The following is a 22,338-nucleotide window of genomic DNA, read 5'->3' as shown; positions in this document are numbered from 1 at the left end:
GAGAAACAAATATAAAAAAAATCATCTAACATTTGTGGATTACAAAAGACCTGTTTTGTTTTGTAGCCAGGCACCCAATGCAGAAAATTAGACACTTGCTAAGATAAAATTGGAAGGTTTTTTTTGTATGTAGCAGTATAGGGTAGAAAGTGAAACGTGAGGGACCCACATCTTTTAGGAATTTACACCCTTTATGAGTGGCAATGGTTTTTTCTCTGAGGTTATTTTAGACTAGCATGTTTTTTTTTTTCGATCCGTCAGTGACCTGCCTTCTATTTTAAATATCGCAACAATAATTGATGTGGTCTGTAAAAAAAACCATTGTCTCCAAGAAATGTTGCTGGTGGCACATGGCCAGTCGCATCTCCAAGTTATTCCCCTTGTTCTTAATCTGCGCTGCGGTCCGGTCCGATGGGCATCGCAGTCCGGTCCAGGGCCTCCCATCTTTATACGATGACGTCCTCTTCTTGCCTTCCTGCCGCGGCTCTGGCGTAGGCGTACTTTGTCTGCCCTGTTGAGGGCAGAGCAAAGGACTGTAGTACGCAGGCGCCGGAAAACGTCAGAGGTCCAGCGCCTGCGCACTGCAGTACTTTACTCTGCCCTCAACAGGGCAGACAAAGTACGCCTGCACCGGAGCCGCGGCAGGAAGACCAGAAGAGGACGTCATCCCATGAAGATAGGATGCGCTGGACCCTGACCGCGAAGCCCATCGGACCCAAAACGAACCGGGACCGCCCCTGGGGGAGTATAATATAACCTGTTTTTCTTACCTTTCAGGTTACATCGGGGGCTTATCTACAGCATTACAGAATGCTGTAGATAAGCCCCTGATGCCAGAGGCCTTAGCTCATATACGATTTTAGGGGTGACAGATTCCCTTTAACACCCAAACATGTCATTTCTATTCTGCATTCTACTCCGTCTGTGTCACACTTTATGTCATCTGTGCTGCAAAAAACAGACAATTCTACTTGTGGTTCACATGGATACACGTGTGGTTCACACGGTCTGTGTGAAAACATTGACATGTGCATATAGCCCCATAGATTATAATGGGTGTGCGTGCGTACGTGTCCTTTTTACATGTGAAAATGGATGCCACACTTACTGGAAACACGGATGTGTGAATGGGGCCTAACACAGTTTTCAATGCACTGGAGGCGAGCATGCTCTATCTCTAGTTTAATCATGGTCTATGAGACTGCCAAAAATAGCTGAGTGCTGTGTTCAGCTTTTCCCAGCAATCCAATAGACAATGAAGGGAGCAGAAGATGAGCATGCTCATCTCTTGAGCATGGGCAGTTCTCTGTTGTCCCAGTTTAAGGCCATGTTCACACCTTCAGTATTTGGTCAGAATTTTACATCAGTATTTGTAAGGCAAAATCAGGAGTGGAACAATCAGAGGAAAAGTAGAAGAGTAACACAACCACTTCTGTATTTATCACCCACTCCTGGTTTTGGCTTAAAAATAGTAAGGTAAAATACTGACCACATACTTTACTATGTGAAAATTGCCTAAATATAAGGCACAGACAGCAGTAATGGCAGGTGTGATAAAAAGTGATATATTTTAACAGATAATGCACAATAGTCTTACCAGTGAATGTTTCTGTATTTGGATTGATACCCGCAAGTCTTTTAGATGTACCAAAATCAGAGATTTTCAACACCCCACTATATGTGTTTATCAAGACGTTATCACCCTAAAATACAGAAAAGATGTGTAATTATCATTTTGATTTCATTCATACATCGCGTACAATCGCTGTGATTAAGGCATTTAACTCATTTCTACTGGATATTCATTTTTGAGCTTCTGTTGCTAATTCCATCATATTCGATTGGAGGAATAGAGCTGCATGCATTCTTGTCGTCAATATGATGGATCTCATTGTAAGTCAACAATGCATGACATATCCAGTAGAGCACTATCGCTTCCCTAGTAAGTGGAAGTAGATGCGAACAGAATCTTATAAATAGGTAACAAACCATGTAACCATTAATATTTCGATTTTAAAATTATTAACATTTGTATTAGACACTGGCTTTATTGCTGTTCTGGGGGTCCAAGACATTTATGTCTATTCTAAGGATAGGCCATCCATGTTTATGGTTAGGAAGCTTGTTTGAACTTAATACTTTTGGCCCAAGGCCCTCTTTTTCCTCCAGGACTAAATGACCCCTCTATGTTTTTAGCATTGATCTTGGCAGGTGTGACTGAGGTTTTTTCAACTCCTTTCTGCACATGGGGTAATATAACTTCCTGTGTTTCAGGAATACTAACGTGTACCCCACTCAGAGAATTTTAGATATCGCCAGCTGAAAAACTTTGCCTCATCCCTAATCTCTTCTTCTTCCAAATCCTGGAAGAGCATTTAGATCAGTGTTTCTCAACTCCAGTCCTCAAGAGCCACCAACAGGTCATGTTTTCAGGATTTCCTTAGTATTGCCCAGGTGATGGAATTAATGCTTGAGCAGGTAATGAAATTATCACCTGTGCATAAGGAAATCCTGAAAACATGACCTGTTGGTGGGTCTTGAGGACTGGAGTTGAGAAACACTGATTTAGATTGTTTACACTGCACACTAAATGAGAAACGAGAGTCAATTGGTACTGCGTTACAGTGATTTGCTAAAGTATTCACCCCATTGGCTTCTACATATTTTGTTATTTTGTTACATTACAACCTGTATTTAAATATTTTTGTAATCCAGTTTGTGTGTGATGCATCAGAACTAATAGTCTAAGTTGGTGAAGTGAGATAAATATAGGCATTAAATTTATGGGATCAAATAACTAAAAAGTGGCATATGTATTCACCTTTTTTGCCATGAAGCCCCTAAAAATTTCTGGTTCAAGAAATTACCTTCATAGGTCACATGCTTAGTGTAAAGACATTCAACTGTGTGCTCTCTAAGTGTCACATGGTCTGTCAGTACAGGTCCTTCTCAAAAAATTAGCATATAGTGTTAAATTTCATTATTTACCATAATGTAATGATTACAATTAAACTTTCATATATTATAGATTCATTATCCACCAACTGAAATTTGTCAGGTCTTTTATTGTTTTAATACTGATGATTTTGGCATACAACTCCTGATAACCCAAAAAACCTGTCTCAATAAATTAGCATATTTCACCCATCCAATCAAATAAAAGTGTTTTTTAATAACAAACAAAAAAACCAACAAATAATAATGTTCAGTTATGCACTCAATACTTGGTCGGGAATCCTTTGGCAGAAATGACTGCTTCAATGCGGCGTGGCATGGAGGCAATCAGCCTGTGACACTGCTGAGATGTTATGGAGGCCCAGGATGCTTCAATAGCGGCCTTAAGCTCATCCAGAGTGTTGGGTCTTGCGTCTCTCAACTTTCTCTTCACAATATCCCACAGATTCTCTATGGGGTTCAGGTCAGGAGAGTTGGCAGGCCAATTGAGCACAGTAATACCATGGTCAGTAAACCATTTACCAGTGGTTTTGGCACTGTGAGCAGGTGCCAGGTCGTGCTGAAAAATGAAATCTTCATCTCCATAAAGCATTTCAGCCGATGGAAGCATGAAGTGCTCCAAAATCTCCTGATAGCTAGCTGCATTGACCCTGCCCTTGATGAAACACAGTGGACCAACACCAGCAGCTGACATGGCACCCCACACCATCACTGACTGTGGGTACTTGACACTGGACTTCAGACATTTTGGCATTTCCTTCTCCCCAGTCTTCCTCCAGACTCTGGCACCTTGATTTCCGAATGACATGCAAAATTTGCTTTCATCAGAAAAAAGTACTTGGGACCACTTAGCAACAGTCCAGTGCTGCTTCTCTGTAGCTCAAAAGTGGCTTTACCTGGGGAATGCGGCACCTGTAGCCCATTTCCTGCACACGCCTGTGCACGGTGGCTCTGGATGTTTCCACACCAGACTCAGTCCACTGCTTCCTTAGGTTCCCCAAGGTCTGGAATCGGTCCTTCTCCACAATCTTCCTCAGGGTCCGGTCTCCTCTTCTCGTTGTACAGCGTTTTCTGCCACATTGTTTCCTTCCAACAGACTTACCATTGAGGTGCCTTGATACAGCACTCTGGGAACAGCCTATTTGTTGAGAAATTTCTTTCTGGGTCTTACCCTCTTGCTTGAGGGTGTCAATGATGGCCTTCTTGACATCTGTCAGGTCGCTAGTCTTACCCATGATGGGGGTTTTGAGTAATGAACCAGGCAGGGAGTTTATAAAAGCCTCAGGTATCTTTTGCATGTGTTTAGAGTTAATTAGTTGATTCAGAAGATTAGGGTAATAGGTCGTTTAGAGAACCTTTTCTTGATATGCTAATTTATTGAGACAGGTTTTTTGGGTTATCAGGAGTTGTATGCCAAAATCATCAGTATTAAAACAATAAAAGACCTGACAAATTTCAGTTGGTGGATAATGAATCTATAATATATGAAAGTTTAATTGTAATCATTACATTATGGTAAATAATGAAATTTAACACTATATGCTAATTTTTTGAGAAGGACCTGTATATACACACACCTTTTCTGAAAGGCCATAGAGGTTGCAACACCATTAAGCAGGAGGCACCACTGATCAAACACCACCATGAAAACCAAGGAGATCACCAAACAAGACGGGGACAAAGTTGTTGAGAAGTCAAGGTTGAGCTATAAAAAAATCCCAATCTCTGATGATCCTCCGGAGCACCATCAAATCCATGATCATCAAATGGAAAGAACATGATCCCACAACAAACCTGTAAAAAAAAAGAGAGCCACACCCGCAAAAAGTCTCAGCCCAGACAAGAAGGCATTAAACAAAAAAAGGCTGCACAGAGACCAAAGGTAACTCTGCAGGAGCTTCAGAGTTCCCAGTCGTATAGACTGGAATATCTGTCTATACGACCACAATAACTCCATACAGGTGGACCTTATGGAAGAGTGGGCAGAAAAAAACACTTTACTTACACACATAAAATTGTAAGGCTCATTTTGAGTTTGCTTAAAGATGTGGGAGACTCCCAAAATATATGGCGGAGGGTGCTGTGGTCAGATGAGACCAAAATTTAACTTTTTTACCACAAAAGGTAAACACAATGTCTGGCACCAAACCAACAACTCATCACCTCAAGAATACCATCACAAAGTGAAACATGGTGGTGGCAGCATTATGCTGTGGGGATGTTTTTTGACAGCAGGGACAGGGAAAATGGTACGAGTTGAGGGGAAGATGGATGGTGTGAAATACGGGAACATTCTTGAGCAAAACCTCTTTCAGTCTGTCAGTGATTGAGACTGCGATGGAGGTTCACCTTCCAACAGGACAATTACCCAAAGCATACTGCTCAAGCAACACTCAGATGGTTTAAGGGGAAATGTGTAAATGTTTTGGAGTAGCCATGTCAAAGTCCAGACCTTTATTCAATTGAGAATCTGTGGTCAGGCTTGAAGATTGCTGTTCACCAGAGGAAACCATCTAACTTGAATGAGCTGGAGAAGTTTTGCCTTGAAGAATGGGCAAAAATCCTATTAGTTAGAAGAGGAAAGCACAGAGACTTATCCAAAGCATCTTGCAGCTGTAATAGCTTCCAAAGTAATAACTGTAGGGGGGTGGTTAGTTATGTGCACTGAAGTTTTTAGTTAATTTGTCCTGTTTGTTGTTTGCGTCACAAAATAAAGAAAACCAAATGTTCAGTCGTAGGCATGTTCTTTAAATGAACTGACGCAAACCTTAAAAAAAAAAAAATAAAAAAAAAAAAAAAAGGGGGTGAATACATTTGCAAGCCATTGAAAATATTTTACTAGGGAAAAATTTGAATACAATTAGTTTAAGGGTATGTGCACACGTCAGGATTTCTTGCAGAAATTTTCCTGACAAAAACCGGACATTTCTGCCAGAAATCAGCATGCGTTTTTACCGCGATTTTGGTGCGTTTTGTCCCAAATGCATAGAATTGCGGGAAAAATGCAGAAAATCCACAAAAATAATGAACATGCTCATTTTTTTACACCGATGCGTTTTTTTCACAGAAAAAAACGCATCCATGTGCACAAAACATGCAGAATGCATTCTAAATGATAGAATGCATAATGTATGCGTTTTTAATGAGTTTTTATAGCGTTTTTTAGCGCGAAAAAACCTGAACGTGTGCATATAGCCTAATAGTTAACTGGGTTCATGATATACATGTTTGCAGAAATTTATGTGCGGCCATACATTTTGAATAAAAGATCTGTACCATTCTTCTACTTATGGTCTATCTAGAATAGACCACCTGGTGCTTGGCACCAAGGATGCCAATTACACAACACAAAATAACACATATTTGCAGCACTGTAAGAAAACAGACCTTAATGTCTCGATGTACTATCTGATTATCATGAAGATACTTCAAACCTTCCAGAATCTGTTTGGTATAAAACCCAATAGTTTGTTCGTTGTCTTTCAAAGGTCCCCATTTTGATCGCAGAAGAGCGGACAGGCTTCCTGTAATAAAACAAAAAGTCACATTATTAGCTGTAAACAAAAAATTAGTAATTAATATTAACCATATTAGTTCATAATATGACCATAAGATATATGATGGGATTCATTATGTAATATCTGCCAATGTGGTGTCATAATTCCTCCACTCAGTGTGGTGAGTGGCAGCTCAGCCATCCAATCTGAGGCTGGAGTGTGCTAAGCTGTCAGTGTTGCGAGTGACAGTCCACCCGTGCAATCAGGACAGGGGCATGTTGGGTTTCCTACAGGTGTCTCCTGTTCTCAGCGATTCCCTGGCTATTTAGCTGGCTGTCTGCCTCTGATTACTGCCTGTTGTAGCCTTAACTCAATGGTGCATGTTTGCCTTGCTCTTTAGAGTTCTGTCTTTGATCTATTGCTGCCTGACTTTGGACCTTGCCTCTGACCAACTGTTTGCCTAGCTCCTTTGTCTTAATCTGCTACCTTCGGGAATTCTGACTTCCAACTATGCCCTACTAAGCCTTTGCTTTACACCTTTTGTGCATGAAGAGCCCTATTGGTATCTGACCTTGGACCTCTTGACTACCCAGCCTCACGGCATAAATGTTGCCAAATCACATTTATACATTTATTGTAATTAGAATATAACTGGCATATACATTCTTGTTATATTGCCTGAAAAAGATGTGCAGTCCTACACCATGATGGCATGCTATGACGTAGAACTGTGCTCTTTCTTATGAAGTTTTTTTGCATGTTCTCCGTGGGTGCCTGAACACAAATAAACAGAGCAGATTGCTATTGCATGTGTTTCCCTTTTCTTATGTGTGATAGAATTTTTAATGCAGTCTACAGTGCAGAATTATCATGATTCTGCATGATGCCTTTCTTTTTCCAAGCTTTACATAGACATCTATGGGTAAAACCGAAGAGTTGTGAAGCATCTTTTAAGGCACAGTAGACATGTGCTTTTATGTAATCGCATCCACTTTTCTTTAAGCTTCAAATGCAAAGGATTTTGGTGCACAAAATTTTCGCTATGTGGGAACACGGCCTTGTTTTCAAAGCCTTTTCCTCTATTTGTATAAATGTACGAAGCTACATATGCTACTGAAAGAATATTCAGATCTTGTGGATATCATCATCAAAATTAACAAGAGCGCTCTTGTTGCTTAGGATATAATAATAATTTTATTTATGTAGCGCCAACATATTCCGCAGCGCTTTACATATTATAGAGGGGATTTGCACAGACAATAGTCATTACAGCATAACAAAAATCACAGTTCAAAATAGATACCAAGAGGAATGAGGGCCCTGCTCGCAAGCTTACAATCTATAGGAAAAAGGGGAGACACGAGAGGTGGATGGTAACAATTGCTTTCGTTGTTAGGACCAGCCATAGTGTAAGGCTCAGGTGTTTATGTAAAGCTGCATGAACCAGTTAACTGCCTAAGTATGTAGCAGTACAGACACAGAGGGCTATTAACTGAATGAAATATATGAGAACATGATGTGAGGAACCTGATTAAGGTTCAAGGTTTTTTTTTTTTTTGAATGGGCCACACAGGGATAGTTAGGTTAATGCGTTGAGGCGGTAGGCCAGTCTGAACAAATGCGGTTTTAGGGCACGCTTACAACTGTGGGGATTGGCGATTGATCTTATTAACCTGGGTAGTGCATTCCAAAGAATTGGCGAAGCATGTGAAAAGTCTTGGAGACGGGAGTGGGAAGTTCTGATTATTGAGGATGTTAACCTCTTCTGTAACTAATTCAAAGTCAGAGCGTGAACTGGATGCAGTGGGGGAGGACAGTGCATGGTATGAAGGGATTGGGATATAATTTCCTGTCAAATGTGGTCAATTTTTTTCTTTGAAGTAATTGGTCAGATCGTCAGCGCGGAGATCTGTGGTTGGGGCCTGCACTCTTGGGTTGAGTAGGGAATGGAAAGTGTCAAAGAAATGTTTAGGGTTATCGGACAGCGAGGTGATGAGGGTGTTAAAATAGGTTTGTTTGGAGAGGTGAAGGGCAGAGTTGTATGTTTTAAGCATAAACTTATAATAGATCAAATCTTTGGGTAGATTTTCTCCACAGACGTTCGGCGCACCTGGAGCACCGCTGCAGGAAACATGCTTGCAGCGTGTGCCACAGTTGTCGCCGTCTGTACCCAGTTGTTCTATGTATAGGAGGTGCAATTTCATCCAGGGCACTTTGGAGGGTTTCATTGTAATGCTTCAGTGGCTTCAGTGCAGAATGAGGACATGACATGGAGGAGATAGGGGCTAATGAGGACTGCAAGCTCTGCATAAGTTTCTGGGTGTTAATGGCCTGTATGTTTCTATGTATGTATGCCTGTACATTGATCACTGGCTAGTATACATTCTATCAGTTTGTGCACAGGCTCTTGCTAAGCACTTCTACTTGCAGAAGTGAGCAAATGAGAGCAGTATTTTGACAGATTAGTAGGGGTCTCGGAACCTCGACCCCACCGATTGGCAACATGTTAGCACTGTAACAATTACTCAGAATTAGTAAATCTGCCTGTTAGTTTTAATCCCTGCACAGAGGCAAGCATGAAGAAAACTTGGAAGTGACCTGTGAATGCAGACAAACTAAAGTTGTTGTTTCCAAATACTTGGCAGTAAATGACCTTTTTGAACCAGAAAACAGCAGAACACTTGGGTGTTTACTTACTTTCTGTGTCTCCTTATATATAGCTCCCCAGACACATAAATAGTCCACTGTCTAATAATAACAGCTAAAATTCGGCACACACTAAAAGCCTCATGACTATCTCATCTTACACTGGATCACTGTATACATGCTGAGCTGCTGCTAATAGATTTTGCTTCAGTCATAATGGTAATTACTACCACATTCAGGAGGCCTCAGACTTTGTGAAATCTCCCCAGACTAATGAAAACAAGAATTTGCAGGGTTATTCCTAATTTCATCTGATTGCTCCAGTATAATGAGGGCTAAAGGTCACTAAGAGAATATTCTCCTCAGACAAGCTTCATAATTGCGTGCTTTACTCCAATTCCATATTTGTAGGTTGCTGACTGGAGCATATGGCGTTACCAAGTGCCTGCAGGAATATTCCCTAGTACTGGGTTACTCAATATTACTAAACAAAGCATTCCTAATTAAGAAATACAATAAAATCCTGCCATAGCTATGATCAGACGCTTTGCTTATTTTAACCCCTTGCACATCATTTTTATTTTTGCATCTTAACTTTTCCTTGCCCTTTTTCAAAGTCATAACTTTTTTATTGCCATCGATATATAGACGTATGAGGGCTTGTTTTGTTTGCAGTTCAAGTTGTAGTTTTGAAAGACGCTATGCAATACAGCGATCCTCAAACCTTCTTGCCTTGAGAGCCGCATTCAGCTCTGACAGATGTTGCAAGCCACGTTCAGCAGGATGTCTCCTACTTACTCCATAATGACACCAAGAGCCCCACTGTCCCAATATAATGGCCACCAAAGATTCCTCACTTAATGCATTCTGAATCATTGTGCCCCCCTTCCTTATGGCCCATATACTTACATCTAGTGGTTCCCAATTTACTCCCTTTTGGTATTCTCACATCAAGCACACTCTCCATATTATCACACCCACATCCTATCATTACTGCATTTATCTTCCAAAACCAATATACAGAACCCAGATCTGCTCTTCTGTGCAGGGCTACTCACAAAAGTCACCATCTGAAGACCTTCTCTTCATAGTTGTTTGCTAAGCCTAGTGCTAATACACCAAGCTGACAGACAGCCGTGAGCCACACAACATGGTCTGGCGAGCCATATGTGGCTTCCAAGCCACAGGCCGGGGACACCTGATGTAATGTATAGTGTAAAATAGTGATGATATAGTAAAAAAAATGCAATGCACTCCTTTTTTATAGTGTTAATAATGCATTAGAAATTACCTAGGATCATGAATCTATGGGTCAGTTATGGAAAGTGTGTACATTTTTTTTTGCATGAAATGTTTTAGTTAGTTTGTAGTAAAATGAACAAACAGAACATAGGAAGAGAAAACAAGGGAAAGAGGAAAGCTACAAGAATTTGTCATTCTGCAAGCCGGTTATTAAAGACCGGTGTTGGACTGGGATGCCAAGGGCTCACTGGTAACACCAACGCTGGTGAACTTTTCTGCCTATGTACATAGTAAATCAAGTATATTGTGACATAGAATGTTGGGGGCTGACTCCTGCACATGGACAGACTCCTGTGCAGGAGATCACCAGGGGGTACACCCGTTCCCCTGTATGCAAGTCCAAGTATCTTTCCAGTCCTGTGAGAAGTGTGGACTCTGGAAGGGTGAGAAAACAACCAGTCCAACTCTGTAATGAATCAGGAGAGAAACATCTCATCCAGTGCAGAGTACAACTTATAAGGGATAATATATCACAACTTTTAATATCACAAAAGGGGAGGGAAGCAAAAGAAAAGAAAAAGGACGCTCAAAATGAAAACAGGGGCAGAACATCCACGAGGTGTCTGCATTAATCAGAAAATGTATATTCATTCCAATAGAATAATATTTTATTCACAAACGCAGATGTTTGTTGTTCGATACACTTTAATTCATGCCAACCAATTTGCGATAAAAGGGTGAGGGAGTGGACTTTCATAAAACAAGAATACAGATCTTAGATGCATTAAGTAAATGATGTAATAAGGAGTGGCGATAAGTTTTCAAATTGATGTCGAAGACCAAAATATGTGAAATAATGATCCCTCCCCAGAGCCACAATGCCAGCGCTATGTTATAGAAGTTAAAAGGGTTGTCCACTACTAGGACAACCCTTTCTCATACCCCACACTTAGCCCCAATAAAATAAAAAAAGCTAATACTCACCTCCCGTGCCAGCACCGTTCCCATGGTGTTGGCACTCGCTCTCCCTGGGACTCTCCTACGGTTTTGTGACATGTGACCCCAGCGCCCAATCAATGCTGGCGTCACTATCCCCACCTTCATACGAACTGAACATGAAGAGGAAGTCTGGGATGCAGCTGCTCTCTGACTTCCTCTTCATGTTCAATTTGTATCATCATCGCAAGTTTAGCCTTGTCGGCATCCTAGATCCAGTTGAAAGCAATGATGACAGAGGGCGCATCAGCTGATGCTCCCTCCCCATCATTGGCTGACGTCTAGACGCAGCGGGCGCGATGATGTCACTACATGGTTCCTGCTACAATGAGTTGTGTGGCACCTCAAAACACTCGTTGCAGAGACCAGAGCTGCGGGGGGACGAGGAGAGGCGAGTATTGCATTTTTTTAAATGAGTGAGAGCATTATGGTGGCCCAAATGCTATATGGAGGACTATGGGGAGTTCATTATACTATATGAAGGACTATGGGGTGCATTATACTATACGGAGGACTATGGGGGGTGCATTATACTATATGAGGACTATGGGGAGTGCAGTATACTACATGGAGACTATAGTGAGTGCAGTATACTATATGGAGGACTATAGAGAATGCATTATATTATATGAAGGACGATGAGGTGTATTTTACTATATGGCTATGTGGGCGCTATTATAATATTTGGAGGACTATATGGGAGCCTTTACACTGGATCCAAGCAATTATTCAGTGTTAAGGTTTGTGTGGGGTCCATCATACAGTGTGGAGGGCTGTGTCAGGGCCATTATACAGTTTGGAGAGGTTTGGGGCCATTATACTTAAAATAGGCCCATTATACTGCATGGAGGGCTATGTGGGGATCAGAGTTCGGGGATCATACTTTGTTGGGTTACCATACTTTTCTGGGGGAGTTGAGGGATGGGGTACAGTAGGGTCATCATCCTGTGCATGTGGAGGGTACTGTGAATGAATTCAATGTGGGGGTCTTACAGTTTTTGTGTTGTAGTTAAGTATGATGTCAACATTAGGAGTGCCATGACCGGGACATCTAGGGCTCCAGAAGGAGGAAAATTAGAGGGCACACAGTACCACACAGTAGGTGCAGTTATAGGGACACATACGGCAGCAGCGGCTCAGCATTGGTGTATTAGCAGGATAAGGAGTTTGTGAAGGTTGGAGATTAATGTGGACAGTGCCTGAAATGTGAGAAGTCAGATGTGTCTTTGTTGTAACCTCTGCAGCCGGGTCCTGGCTGGAAGAAGTTGCCATGTCTGTCTGGTCCAGATGGAAAACACAGCAAAAGTGAAGGACTCCACCAGAAAGAACATCAGCTGTAAGTCACTATCAGTAACTGTACTGTAATCTCTTACATGTTATGCAGCACTAGTATCTACCACTATATGGTCACCATATGGCTGTAATATTAGTGTTGGTGTTTGAATAGAGACATTATTTAGTCATCTGCTGAGATTCACCTACATCTTTATTAGGGTACATTACCATAGTTGTAATCAGAGTCACCTTGTTAGGGACCCACTCAGAGGTTTCGGCCCTCCTGAAACAAGCTCCTAGTTATGCCTCTGACTCACCATATACATTACAAGGAATCATTGTTTAAGCAAGTACAAAGTTTTCTCATTATACAACATGGTGAATAATTGCATGATTTCTAAAATATTCCCTCTATCAGATCTTCACCGCTTCATGGTCTCTTCTTGCAATGATTTAGTAGAAACCATTATTGTTAATTTTCAGTGGACATAAATCTGTACTGTAATGTGATGGATGCAAAAGTGCTATACTTGCTACAGTTAAAGGCAAAGCTGTTAAAGTTGTACTGTGTCTGTATAACTATGTATAAAAATGTCTGCTTCAAATTCCAAATACCCCGGTTGACGATTTCGATGTATAATACCATCTCCTATATATTGGTCACTAACTGTTCTGTGGAAAATACTTGTGCTCCCCACCTTGATGTTTTTTGCCCTTTGTATGTGATGTATTTGTATTTTTGTATGTTTAGTTTTCCCCTTGTCTCGTCGATCCTTCCATTTTTCATATGCTGTATTTTTTTTAATAATCCATTTTTTTTGTTGTATGGAAGATTATCTATGTCCAGTTAAAAATTTCAAATAAAATGTATTGAAACTTAAGTTGTACCGTGTAGTGAAATGTTCACCTGTGGGTCCACGACATATTTTTATCCACTTACATACAGTCATGGCCAAAAGTATTGACACCCCTGCAATTCTGTCAGATAATATTCATTTTCTTCCTGAAAATGATTACAAACACAAATTCTTTGGTATTATGTTCATTTAATTTGTCTTAAATGAAAAAACACAAAAGAGAATGAAGCATAAAGCAAAACATTGATCATTTCACACAAAACTCCAAAAATGGGCCAGACAAAAGTATTGGCACCCTCAGCCTAATACTTGGTTGCACAACCTTTAGCCAAAATAACTGCGACCAACCGCTTCCAGTAACCATCAATGAGTTTCTTACAATGCTCTGCTGGAATTTTAAACCATTCTTCTTTGGTAAACTGCTCCAGGTCCCTGATATTTGAAGGGTGCCTTCTCCAAACTGCCATTTTTAGATCTCTTCACAGGTGTTCTATGGGATTCAGGTCTGGACTCATTGCTGGCCACCTTAGAAGTCTCCAGTGCTTTCTCTCAAACCATTTTCTAGTGCTTCTTGAAATCTGTTTTGGGTCATTGTCCTGCTGGAAGACCCATGACCTCTGAGGGAGACCCAGCTTTTTCAAACTGGGCCCTATATTATGCTGAAAAATTTGTTGGTAGTCTTCAGACTTCATAATGCCATGCACACGGTCAAGCAGTCCAGTGCCAGATGCAGCAAAGCAACCCCAAAACATCAGGGAACCTCCGCCATGTTTGGCTGTAGGGACCGTGTGCTTTTCTTTGAATGCCTCTTTTTTTCTCCTGTAAACTCTATGTTGATGCCTTTGCCCAAAAAGCTCTACTTTTGTCTCATCTGACCAGAGAACATTCTTCCAAAAAGTTTTAGGCTTTTTCAGGTAAGTTTTGGCAAACTCCAGCCTGGCTTTTTTATGTCTCGGGGTAAGAAGTGGGGTCTTCCTGGGTCTCCTACCATACAGCCCCTTTTCATTCAGATGCCGAAGGATAGTACGGGTTGACACTGTTGTAACCTCGGACTGCAGGGCAGCTTGAACTTATTTGGATGTTAGTCGAGGTTCTTTATCCAACATCCGCACAATCTTGCGTTGAAATCTCTTGTCAATTTTTCTTTTCCGTCCACATCTAGGGAGGTTAGCCACAGTGCCATGGGCTTTAAACTTCTTGATGGCACTGCGCACGGTAGACACAGGAACATTCAGGTCTTTGGAGATGGACTTGTAGCCTTGAGATTTCTCGTGCTTCCTCACAATTTGGTTTCTCAAGTCCTCAGACAGTTCTTTGGACTTCTTTCTTTTCTACATGCTCAATGTGGTACAGACAAGGACATAGGACAGAGGTTGAGTCAACTTTATTCCATGTCAACTGGCTGCAAGTGTGATTTAGTTATTGCCAACACCTGTTAGGTGCCACAGGTAAGTTACAGGTGCTGTTAATTACACAAATTAGAGAAGCATCACATGATTTTTCGAACAGTGCCAATACTTTTGTCCACCCCCTTTATGTTTGGTGTGGAATTATATCCAATTTGGCTTTAGGCCAATTCTTTTTGTGTTTTTTTCATTTAAGACAAATTAAATGAAGATAATAATACCAAATAATTTGTGTTTGCAATCATTTTCAGGAAGAAAAATGAGTATTATCTGACAGAATTGCAGGGGTGTCAATACTTTTGGCCACGACTGTATTAACAATTGTAAATCTACTATTTCATGCATATGTACTTGTACTCCATTCATAAGAAATATAAAAACTGGCCACCTAGAAAGAAAGCATGTGTAAAAACCGACGCGTTTCAGCAAAGTGCCTTAATCATGGTGTGTTTTTATATTTCTTATGTTAGTTTAATAAAGGGCGATTTATTCCAACCGGACTATCGAATTATAAATTGGACATTTGCTGCTGGAGGACCTCTCTCTTCTCACGTCCTGGACTGGGACGGCTCCATGAGGCTTCATCTGATTTAGCAAAGTGTTTCTGGGTGCGGTGAGCTGACTTCTATATTTTCCTTTTCCCTCCCTGTTGTAGTACTCCATTCAGGGCCTATGGCACTGATGAAGATCACCAAACACTGTATGTGCCTATCTCCGTCAGTCCTGTAGATAGGTGATGAATGTTGTTTGTGAGCCAACCCCTTTAAGGACTTGTTTACAAGACAATATTTTTGGTCCGAGTGGTGTCGTGGAAAATTAAAGATTTTTTCCACTGACCAAATCTGTATATGAAAAAAAATTGCAATATGTATTAAATCGGATGAGACTTGGCCATTTAAGTCTATGGGTGCACAAGAAAAGAAAAATCAGTTGCCATACGGAGCCACACTATAGAATTTAATAATTACAGACACATTGCAATTCCGTAACGCAGGTTAAGGTATAGAAAAAAAATAGAGTGCACACAGATTACAAGTGAGAGAAAAATCATCCAAGTTTTCTAGATGAAACTAAACGTCTTTTTATACTTTTGCATGAACCTACCCTTGGTGTAGTATCCCTCTGAAATGAAAACATGCACATATTAAATGTCTTACCTCCTGGTACCTGCTCCATAAAAATCTTAATAAAGCCATTTTCACTGAAAGAGCCCAAATACTGGACAATATTCTTGTGTTTGAGATGTTTGTGAAGGGCGATCTCTTCATGGAGTGGCTGTGAGTACCTGCAGGTACAAATACATGTTTATTGAAGAAGGCAAATATACAACAGGGACAAAAACTTACCATATATCTGTAATAATAATATATTCAGTGGGTGAAATAAGTATTGAACATGTCACCAATAGTGTTGGGCAATACCTTCCGATATCCAGAAGTATCGGTATCGGATTGGATCGGCCGATATCCAAAAAATATCATATCGCCGATACCCGATACCAATGCAAGTCAATGGGACACAAATATCGGAATGTAAATAAGCCTTTTCTGTCTTTCTACATCCTGTTCCGGAGGGGGGGAGAGTGTGGGCGGTGCGTGGGCGGACACTGTGCGTGTTTGTGTGTGCGGGCGGGGTCTGTGCGGGCCTGCCAGGGATCTGTATGGGCCTCTCGGGGGTCTGTGCGGGCCTGCCGGGGGTCTGTGCAGCGTGCTGGGGGTCTGTGCGGGCTGCCGGGGCTCTGTGCAGGCATTGTCCGATGGGACTACAAGTCCCATCGGACGATGCCTACTCCAGTGACAGTGATTGACACATTAGCCAATGATGGGACAGTAGTAGTCCCATCATCTGGCTAATGTGTTGAATGAAAAAAAACAAACCAAAACATACATACTACATACATGCTACATACAGTACATTCATACATTACATACAATGCATACATACAGACAGTACATTAAACATAGAGTTCATACTCACCATTACTTGTCACTTTATTCCCCGAAGCCAGTGTCATCTGTAAAAAAAATATGAAAATAACAAACAACCAATATACTCCCTGTCCGTAGAAATCCACGAGTGTCCCACGACGATCTCCCGAGCAGAACGGCAGCATCAGCTGATGCGACTGCTCTCTAGGGGCTCCAGGAACAAAATGACGGGAGGAAGGTAGCCTTCCGCACTGTATTCCTCCGCCGCTGTAAAAAAAAAAAAAATAGTCCCTAGTCTCACTTTTGGCATTGCTGTATGATAAATTTTCCCACGCAGCAATTGCCATAAAGTGAGACTTTGTCCTAAGGTAACCTCTCAGTGATGCACTGCAGGAGCCATTGTCTCCTGTCAGTGTGTCACTGAGGGTCCTATAGAGCAGTGACATCACCCGATGTCACTGTTCTGTAGGGGAGATCGTCGTGGGACACTCGTTATTAATTGGACTACGGCGGAAAGGTAGTATACGGTTTATTATTTTACGTTTTTTGCAGGCGCTGAAGTATGGTAAGTATGGTTAAATGAAGAATATTAAAATACGGTACTTTTTTCCTAATGTGTGCGTGTTTTATTAACCCTTTCACTACTCTAGGATTAAAAAATGGATAGGCGTCTTATTGACGCCTCTCCGTTATTAACCCAGCTTAATGTCACCTTACAATAGCAAGGTGAAATTAACCCCTTATTACCCCATATCCCACCGCTACACGGGAGTGGGAAGAGAGGGGATAAGTGCCGGAATTGGTGCATCTTACAGATGCGCCATTTCTGGGGCGGCTGCGGACTGGTATTTGTAGCGGGGGGGACCAATATCCATGGCCCCTCTCTAGGCTATGAATATCAGCCAGTAGCTGTCTGCGTAGCCTTTCTTGCTATAAAATATAGGGGGGCCCCACGTCATTTTTTTGGGGTCCCCCTATTTTAATAGCCAGTAAAGGCTACGCAGACAGCTGCGGGCGGATATTCATAGCAGGTTACAGATATTGGTCCCCGGCCGTCGGCTTTCCCCCTCTGGCGCAGAAAATTGCGTAGGAGCCCACGCAATTTTTTTTTTTTTTTTTTTTTAAATTCAATGCTCATTAAAGCCTCTTTCATACTTGTGTCGGAACGGGTCCGTCGCTATGCACGTTGTGAAATTTGTGCACGACGTGGGCAGCGGATGCAGTTTTTCAACGTATCCGCTGCCCATTCTAAAGTCCGGGGAGGAGGGGGCGGTGTTTCGGCCGCACATGCGTGGTAGAAAATGGCGGACGCGACGGACAAAAAAACCTTCACTTGATCGTATTTTCGTGCCGAATATCCGCCAAAACACGACGGATCCTTTGCACGACGGACGCGACGTGTGACCATCCGTCACGATCCGACTTGAGTTTTTAGCAATCCGTCGTTTTGGGAAAAAAACGGATCCTGCAAATGTGCTCGCAGGATGCGTTTTTTACCCATAGACTTGTATTAGCGACGGATTGCGACGGATGGCCACACGTCGCGTCCGTCGTGCAACGGATCCGTCATGTTTTGGTAGACCAAAAAGGTTTTTTTGTCCGTCGCGTCCACCATTTTCTACCGCGCATGCGCGCCCGAAATCCGCCCCCTCCTCCCCGGACTTCAGAATGGGCAGTGGATGCACTGAAAAACTGCATCCGCTGCCCACATCGTGCACAAATTTCACAACGTGCATAGCGATGGACCCGTTCCGACACAAGTATGAAAGAGGCTTTAATGAGCATTGAATTAAAAAAAAAAAAAAAAAAATTGCGTGGGCTCCCCCTATATTTTATAGCCAGAAAGGCTACGCAGACAGCTGCGGGCTGATATTCATAGCCTAGAGAGGGGCCATGGATATTGCTCCCCCCCCCCCCCCGGCTACAAATACCAGTCCGCAGCCGCCCCAGAAATGGCGCATCTGTAAGATGCGCCAATTCCGGCACTTAGCCCCTCTCTTCCCACTCCCGTGTAGCAGTGGGATATGGGGTAATAAGGGGTTAATGTCACCTTGCTATTGTAAGGTGACATTAAGCCGGGTTAATAATGGAGAGGCGTCAATAAGACGCCTATTCATTATAATCCAATAGTAATAAAGGGTTAATAAAACACACACACACACTAGGAAAAAAGTATTTTAATATTCTTCATTTAACCATACTTACCATACTTCAGCGCCTGCAAAAAATGTAAAATAATAAACCGTATACTACTTGTCCACCGTAGTCCAATTAATAACGAGTGTCCCACAACGATCTCCCCTATAGAACAGTGACATCGGGTGATGTCACTGTTCTATAGGACCCTCAGTGACACACTGACAGGAGACAATGGCTCCTGCAGTGCATCACTGAGAGGTTACCTTAGGACAAAGTCTCACTTTATGGCAATTGCTGCGTGGGAAAAAAATTTTTTTACAGCGGCGGAGGAACACAGTGCGGAAGGCTACCTTCCTCCCGTCATTGTGTTCCTGGAGCCCCTAGAGAGCGGTCGCATCAGCTGATGCTGCCGTTCTCTACGGGAGATCGTCGTGGGACACTCGTGGATTTCTGCGGACAGGGAGTATATTGGTTGTTTGTTATTTTCATATTTTTTTTTTTTTTACAGATGACACTGGCTTCAGGGGAACAAAGTGACAAGTAATGGTGAGTATGAACTCTATGTTTGATGTAATGTATGAATGTACTGTATGTACTGTATGTAATGTACTGTATGTAGCATGCATGTATGTAGCATGCATGTATGTAGTATGTATGTAGAATGTATGTATGTAGCATGTATGAATGTATGTATCATGTATGTAGCATGTATGTATGTATGTATGTAGCATGTATGTATGTAGCATGTATGAATGTAGCATGTATGAATGTAGCATGTATGTATGTAGCATGTATGTATGTAGCATGTATGTAGCATGTATGTATGTAGCATGTATGTATGTATGTAGCATGTATGTATGTAGCATGTATGTATGTAGCATGTATGTATGTATGTTTTTTTTTTTCATTCAACACATTAGCCGGATGATAGGACTACTACTGTCCCATCATTGGCTAATGTTTCAATCACAGTTACTGTGGTAGGCATCGTCCGATGGGACTTGTAGTCCCATCAGACGATGCCTGCACACAGGAACAGAGCCCCGGCAGCCCGCACAGAGCCCCGCATGGTGCACAGAGCCCCGGCACGCCGTGTAAAAACTGATTGTTACCATGTCCCGTGCCGAAAATTCAGCAACCAGGGAGGAATATTACCCAGAACTTCACTGCTAGTAACACCAAAGTTATATGTCCATAATGTGCATAGCATATATATATCTACAGTAAACAGACCCAAAAAATCACTTATAGGAAGAGTCTCAAGCATCCCTCACATGTCCTCAACAGAGGGTTATCAATGAGGCTATACATATTACCTCTTAGCCGACACGGACACCACGATCTGCAAGTCTGCCCGACGCGCATTTCGGAGACTAGCTCCTTCGTCAGGGGCGTATCAAATGAGCATAGTGCCGGGTTTAAATGCCACTATACCGGAAGTAGCAGTGACGCGTACCGGATGTGACGTGCCCGATACCATGGTTACCCGCAACACTAGGCAGCGTCGACATCATGCAGAGGCGTCACCATAACCATAGTAACAGCCCCAGCATGGAGACGCCGAAAGCCGCCCAGCGTGTCATGGCCAGGTACACGCATGTTCACGGCATCATCACCGCTAGCTTCATCTAATAGGGTAAGCGACATGCCACATAAGGGGAAGGGGAGAGCAACAAGGGGAGGAGGGGGGGAGAAAAAGGAGTATATATGGATGTCACGGATCCCTTCTCCGTGGTGTCACTAATTTGTCACGTGTCCGCTGTCACACGTGACTTGGGGTTGTGCCTGCAAGGGTTATCTATCTCCCCTCTCTCAGTCCAGCATTCAACCTCTGTCCTATGCTGTAATGGGAGCATAAAATCACACACCGACCCAGGCCACACACCCGCTCATACACGCTGCCACCACTCACCGAATACATGGGTGAGGAGTCCCAGACTATTAATACTAGTAATGTCCATCACTCATAAGGCTCACACACCTTAGGCTATGGATTCTTTTAGAACATTCAAGGTTCAACTTGTTAAAGTTTTATACTTTAATAACAAAAGGGTCAGTGCTTACAATAAGAAAAAGGTATAAAAATATGATAATAAAAAGACATACAACTTATGCAAAACAGTATAAAATAAAGAGGAGAACTTAAGGTACCGTCACATTAAGCGACGCTGCAGCGATATAGACAACGAGCCGATCGCTGCAGCGTCGCTGTTTAGGTCGCTATAGAGACGTCAAACACGGCAACACCAAAACGATGCAGGAGCGATCCAGTGACGTACTTATCGTTCTGGTTGTTAGCTCCATGTAAAAACATTGCTGGCATCGTTGCTTTTGCTGTCAAACATGACGAATCACGCCGACCTGACGACCAAATAAAGTTCTGGACTTCTAGCTACGACCAGCGATGTCACAGTGGGATCCTGATCGCTGCTGCGTGTCAAACACAACGAGATCGCTATCCAGGACGTTGCAACGTCACGGATCGTTGTCGTTCTCGCTGTAAAGTTGCTCAGTGTTACCTTTACAGAAATTATCTAACTGGTAGTTGCTTTCTGCTCCCTGAGGGTAGGACGAATGTAGATTGGTTCACACCAGCTTCTCAGGCTGCCCCCATCATGTGAACACAATTCTCTGTCTACAGCCTAAATTTATAACTTTGGTCTGGAGGACCGGTTTCTAGCCCGGCCCCTCAGGTTAACATCATAATTGCGGTCTGTTTGATTGGGCACGGCCGCTCTACTAATGAATATATATTATTTTCCTCTGGAGACACTTGTGAGATGGTTCCCAGGAATAGCTCACCGCAGGCCGCAATTAACATCTCCCCTCCAAGCACTATGAGGTGGCAAGTGTTCCTTTCTTCTTGGCCCTAGGTAGACCTCCTGGTGAGATATGGAGACACAATTTCTACTAGTCTCAAGGAAGTACCTATTAACACCTAGGTGCGACTTGCCTTCAGGACAGATGTTACATTATCACTAGTCACACATATAACCCTAGACATAGGTCACTACACACATATAGATATATATACACATTTCACCACAATGGACATTAACAAAGTCATGAAATATTCATTTACACACATTATATATACAAAAACAAGACCACTCACCCACCATATCTCAAAATGAAATTTCTGCTAGTGACCCCACTATATTCATAGTTAGCCTCATATAAACCATAGCTGCCACATTTGTAATCTCATAATTACCATCTAATAAAGTGACATCGCTTAATAGCATACATAATTTACACAATTTACATTGCAGCTGTAATAACCTATAAGAAGAGAATTAGAGCAATATTATAGAATAGAAAGGCCAATATAGATGACACTATTGAATATAAATCTGGCTGCTGAGCTTCAATCTTCATGATAGGGTAGAAAAAAAAC

The 22,338-nt window shown here is 42.1% G+C and overlaps 1 protein-coding gene across 2 annotated transcripts in view; it reads right to left on the bottom strand.

The window, feature by feature from the left end:
* MAP3K5 (mitogen-activated protein kinase kinase kinase 5) overlaps positions 1-22,338 on the bottom strand; it is a 295,259-nt gene that overhangs the window by 44,140 nt on the left and 228,781 nt on the right. For both annotated transcript variants that reach the window (XM_069725964.1, XM_069725965.1), the window contains exons 16-18: positions 16,032-16,159; positions 6,343-6,479; positions 1,598-1,703 (exon numbers count right to left, since the gene is read on the bottom strand). In XM_069725964.1, coding sequence (XP_069582065.1) covers positions 1,598-1,703; positions 6,343-6,479; positions 16,032-16,159 — 371 coding nt within the window. The remainder of the gene's footprint in view (positions 1-1,597; positions 1,704-6,342; positions 6,480-16,031; positions 16,160-22,338) is intronic.

Source organism: Ranitomeya imitator, chromosome 5 (assembly GCF_032444005.1).
Source record: "Ranitomeya imitator isolate aRanImi1 chromosome 5, aRanImi1.pri, whole genome shotgun sequence".
Lineage (NCBI taxonomy): Eukaryota > Metazoa > Chordata > Amphibia > Anura > Dendrobatidae > Ranitomeya > Ranitomeya imitator.
Note: the sequence above shows the minus strand (reverse complement) of the source record. Positions and strands in the feature narration are given on the sequence as shown.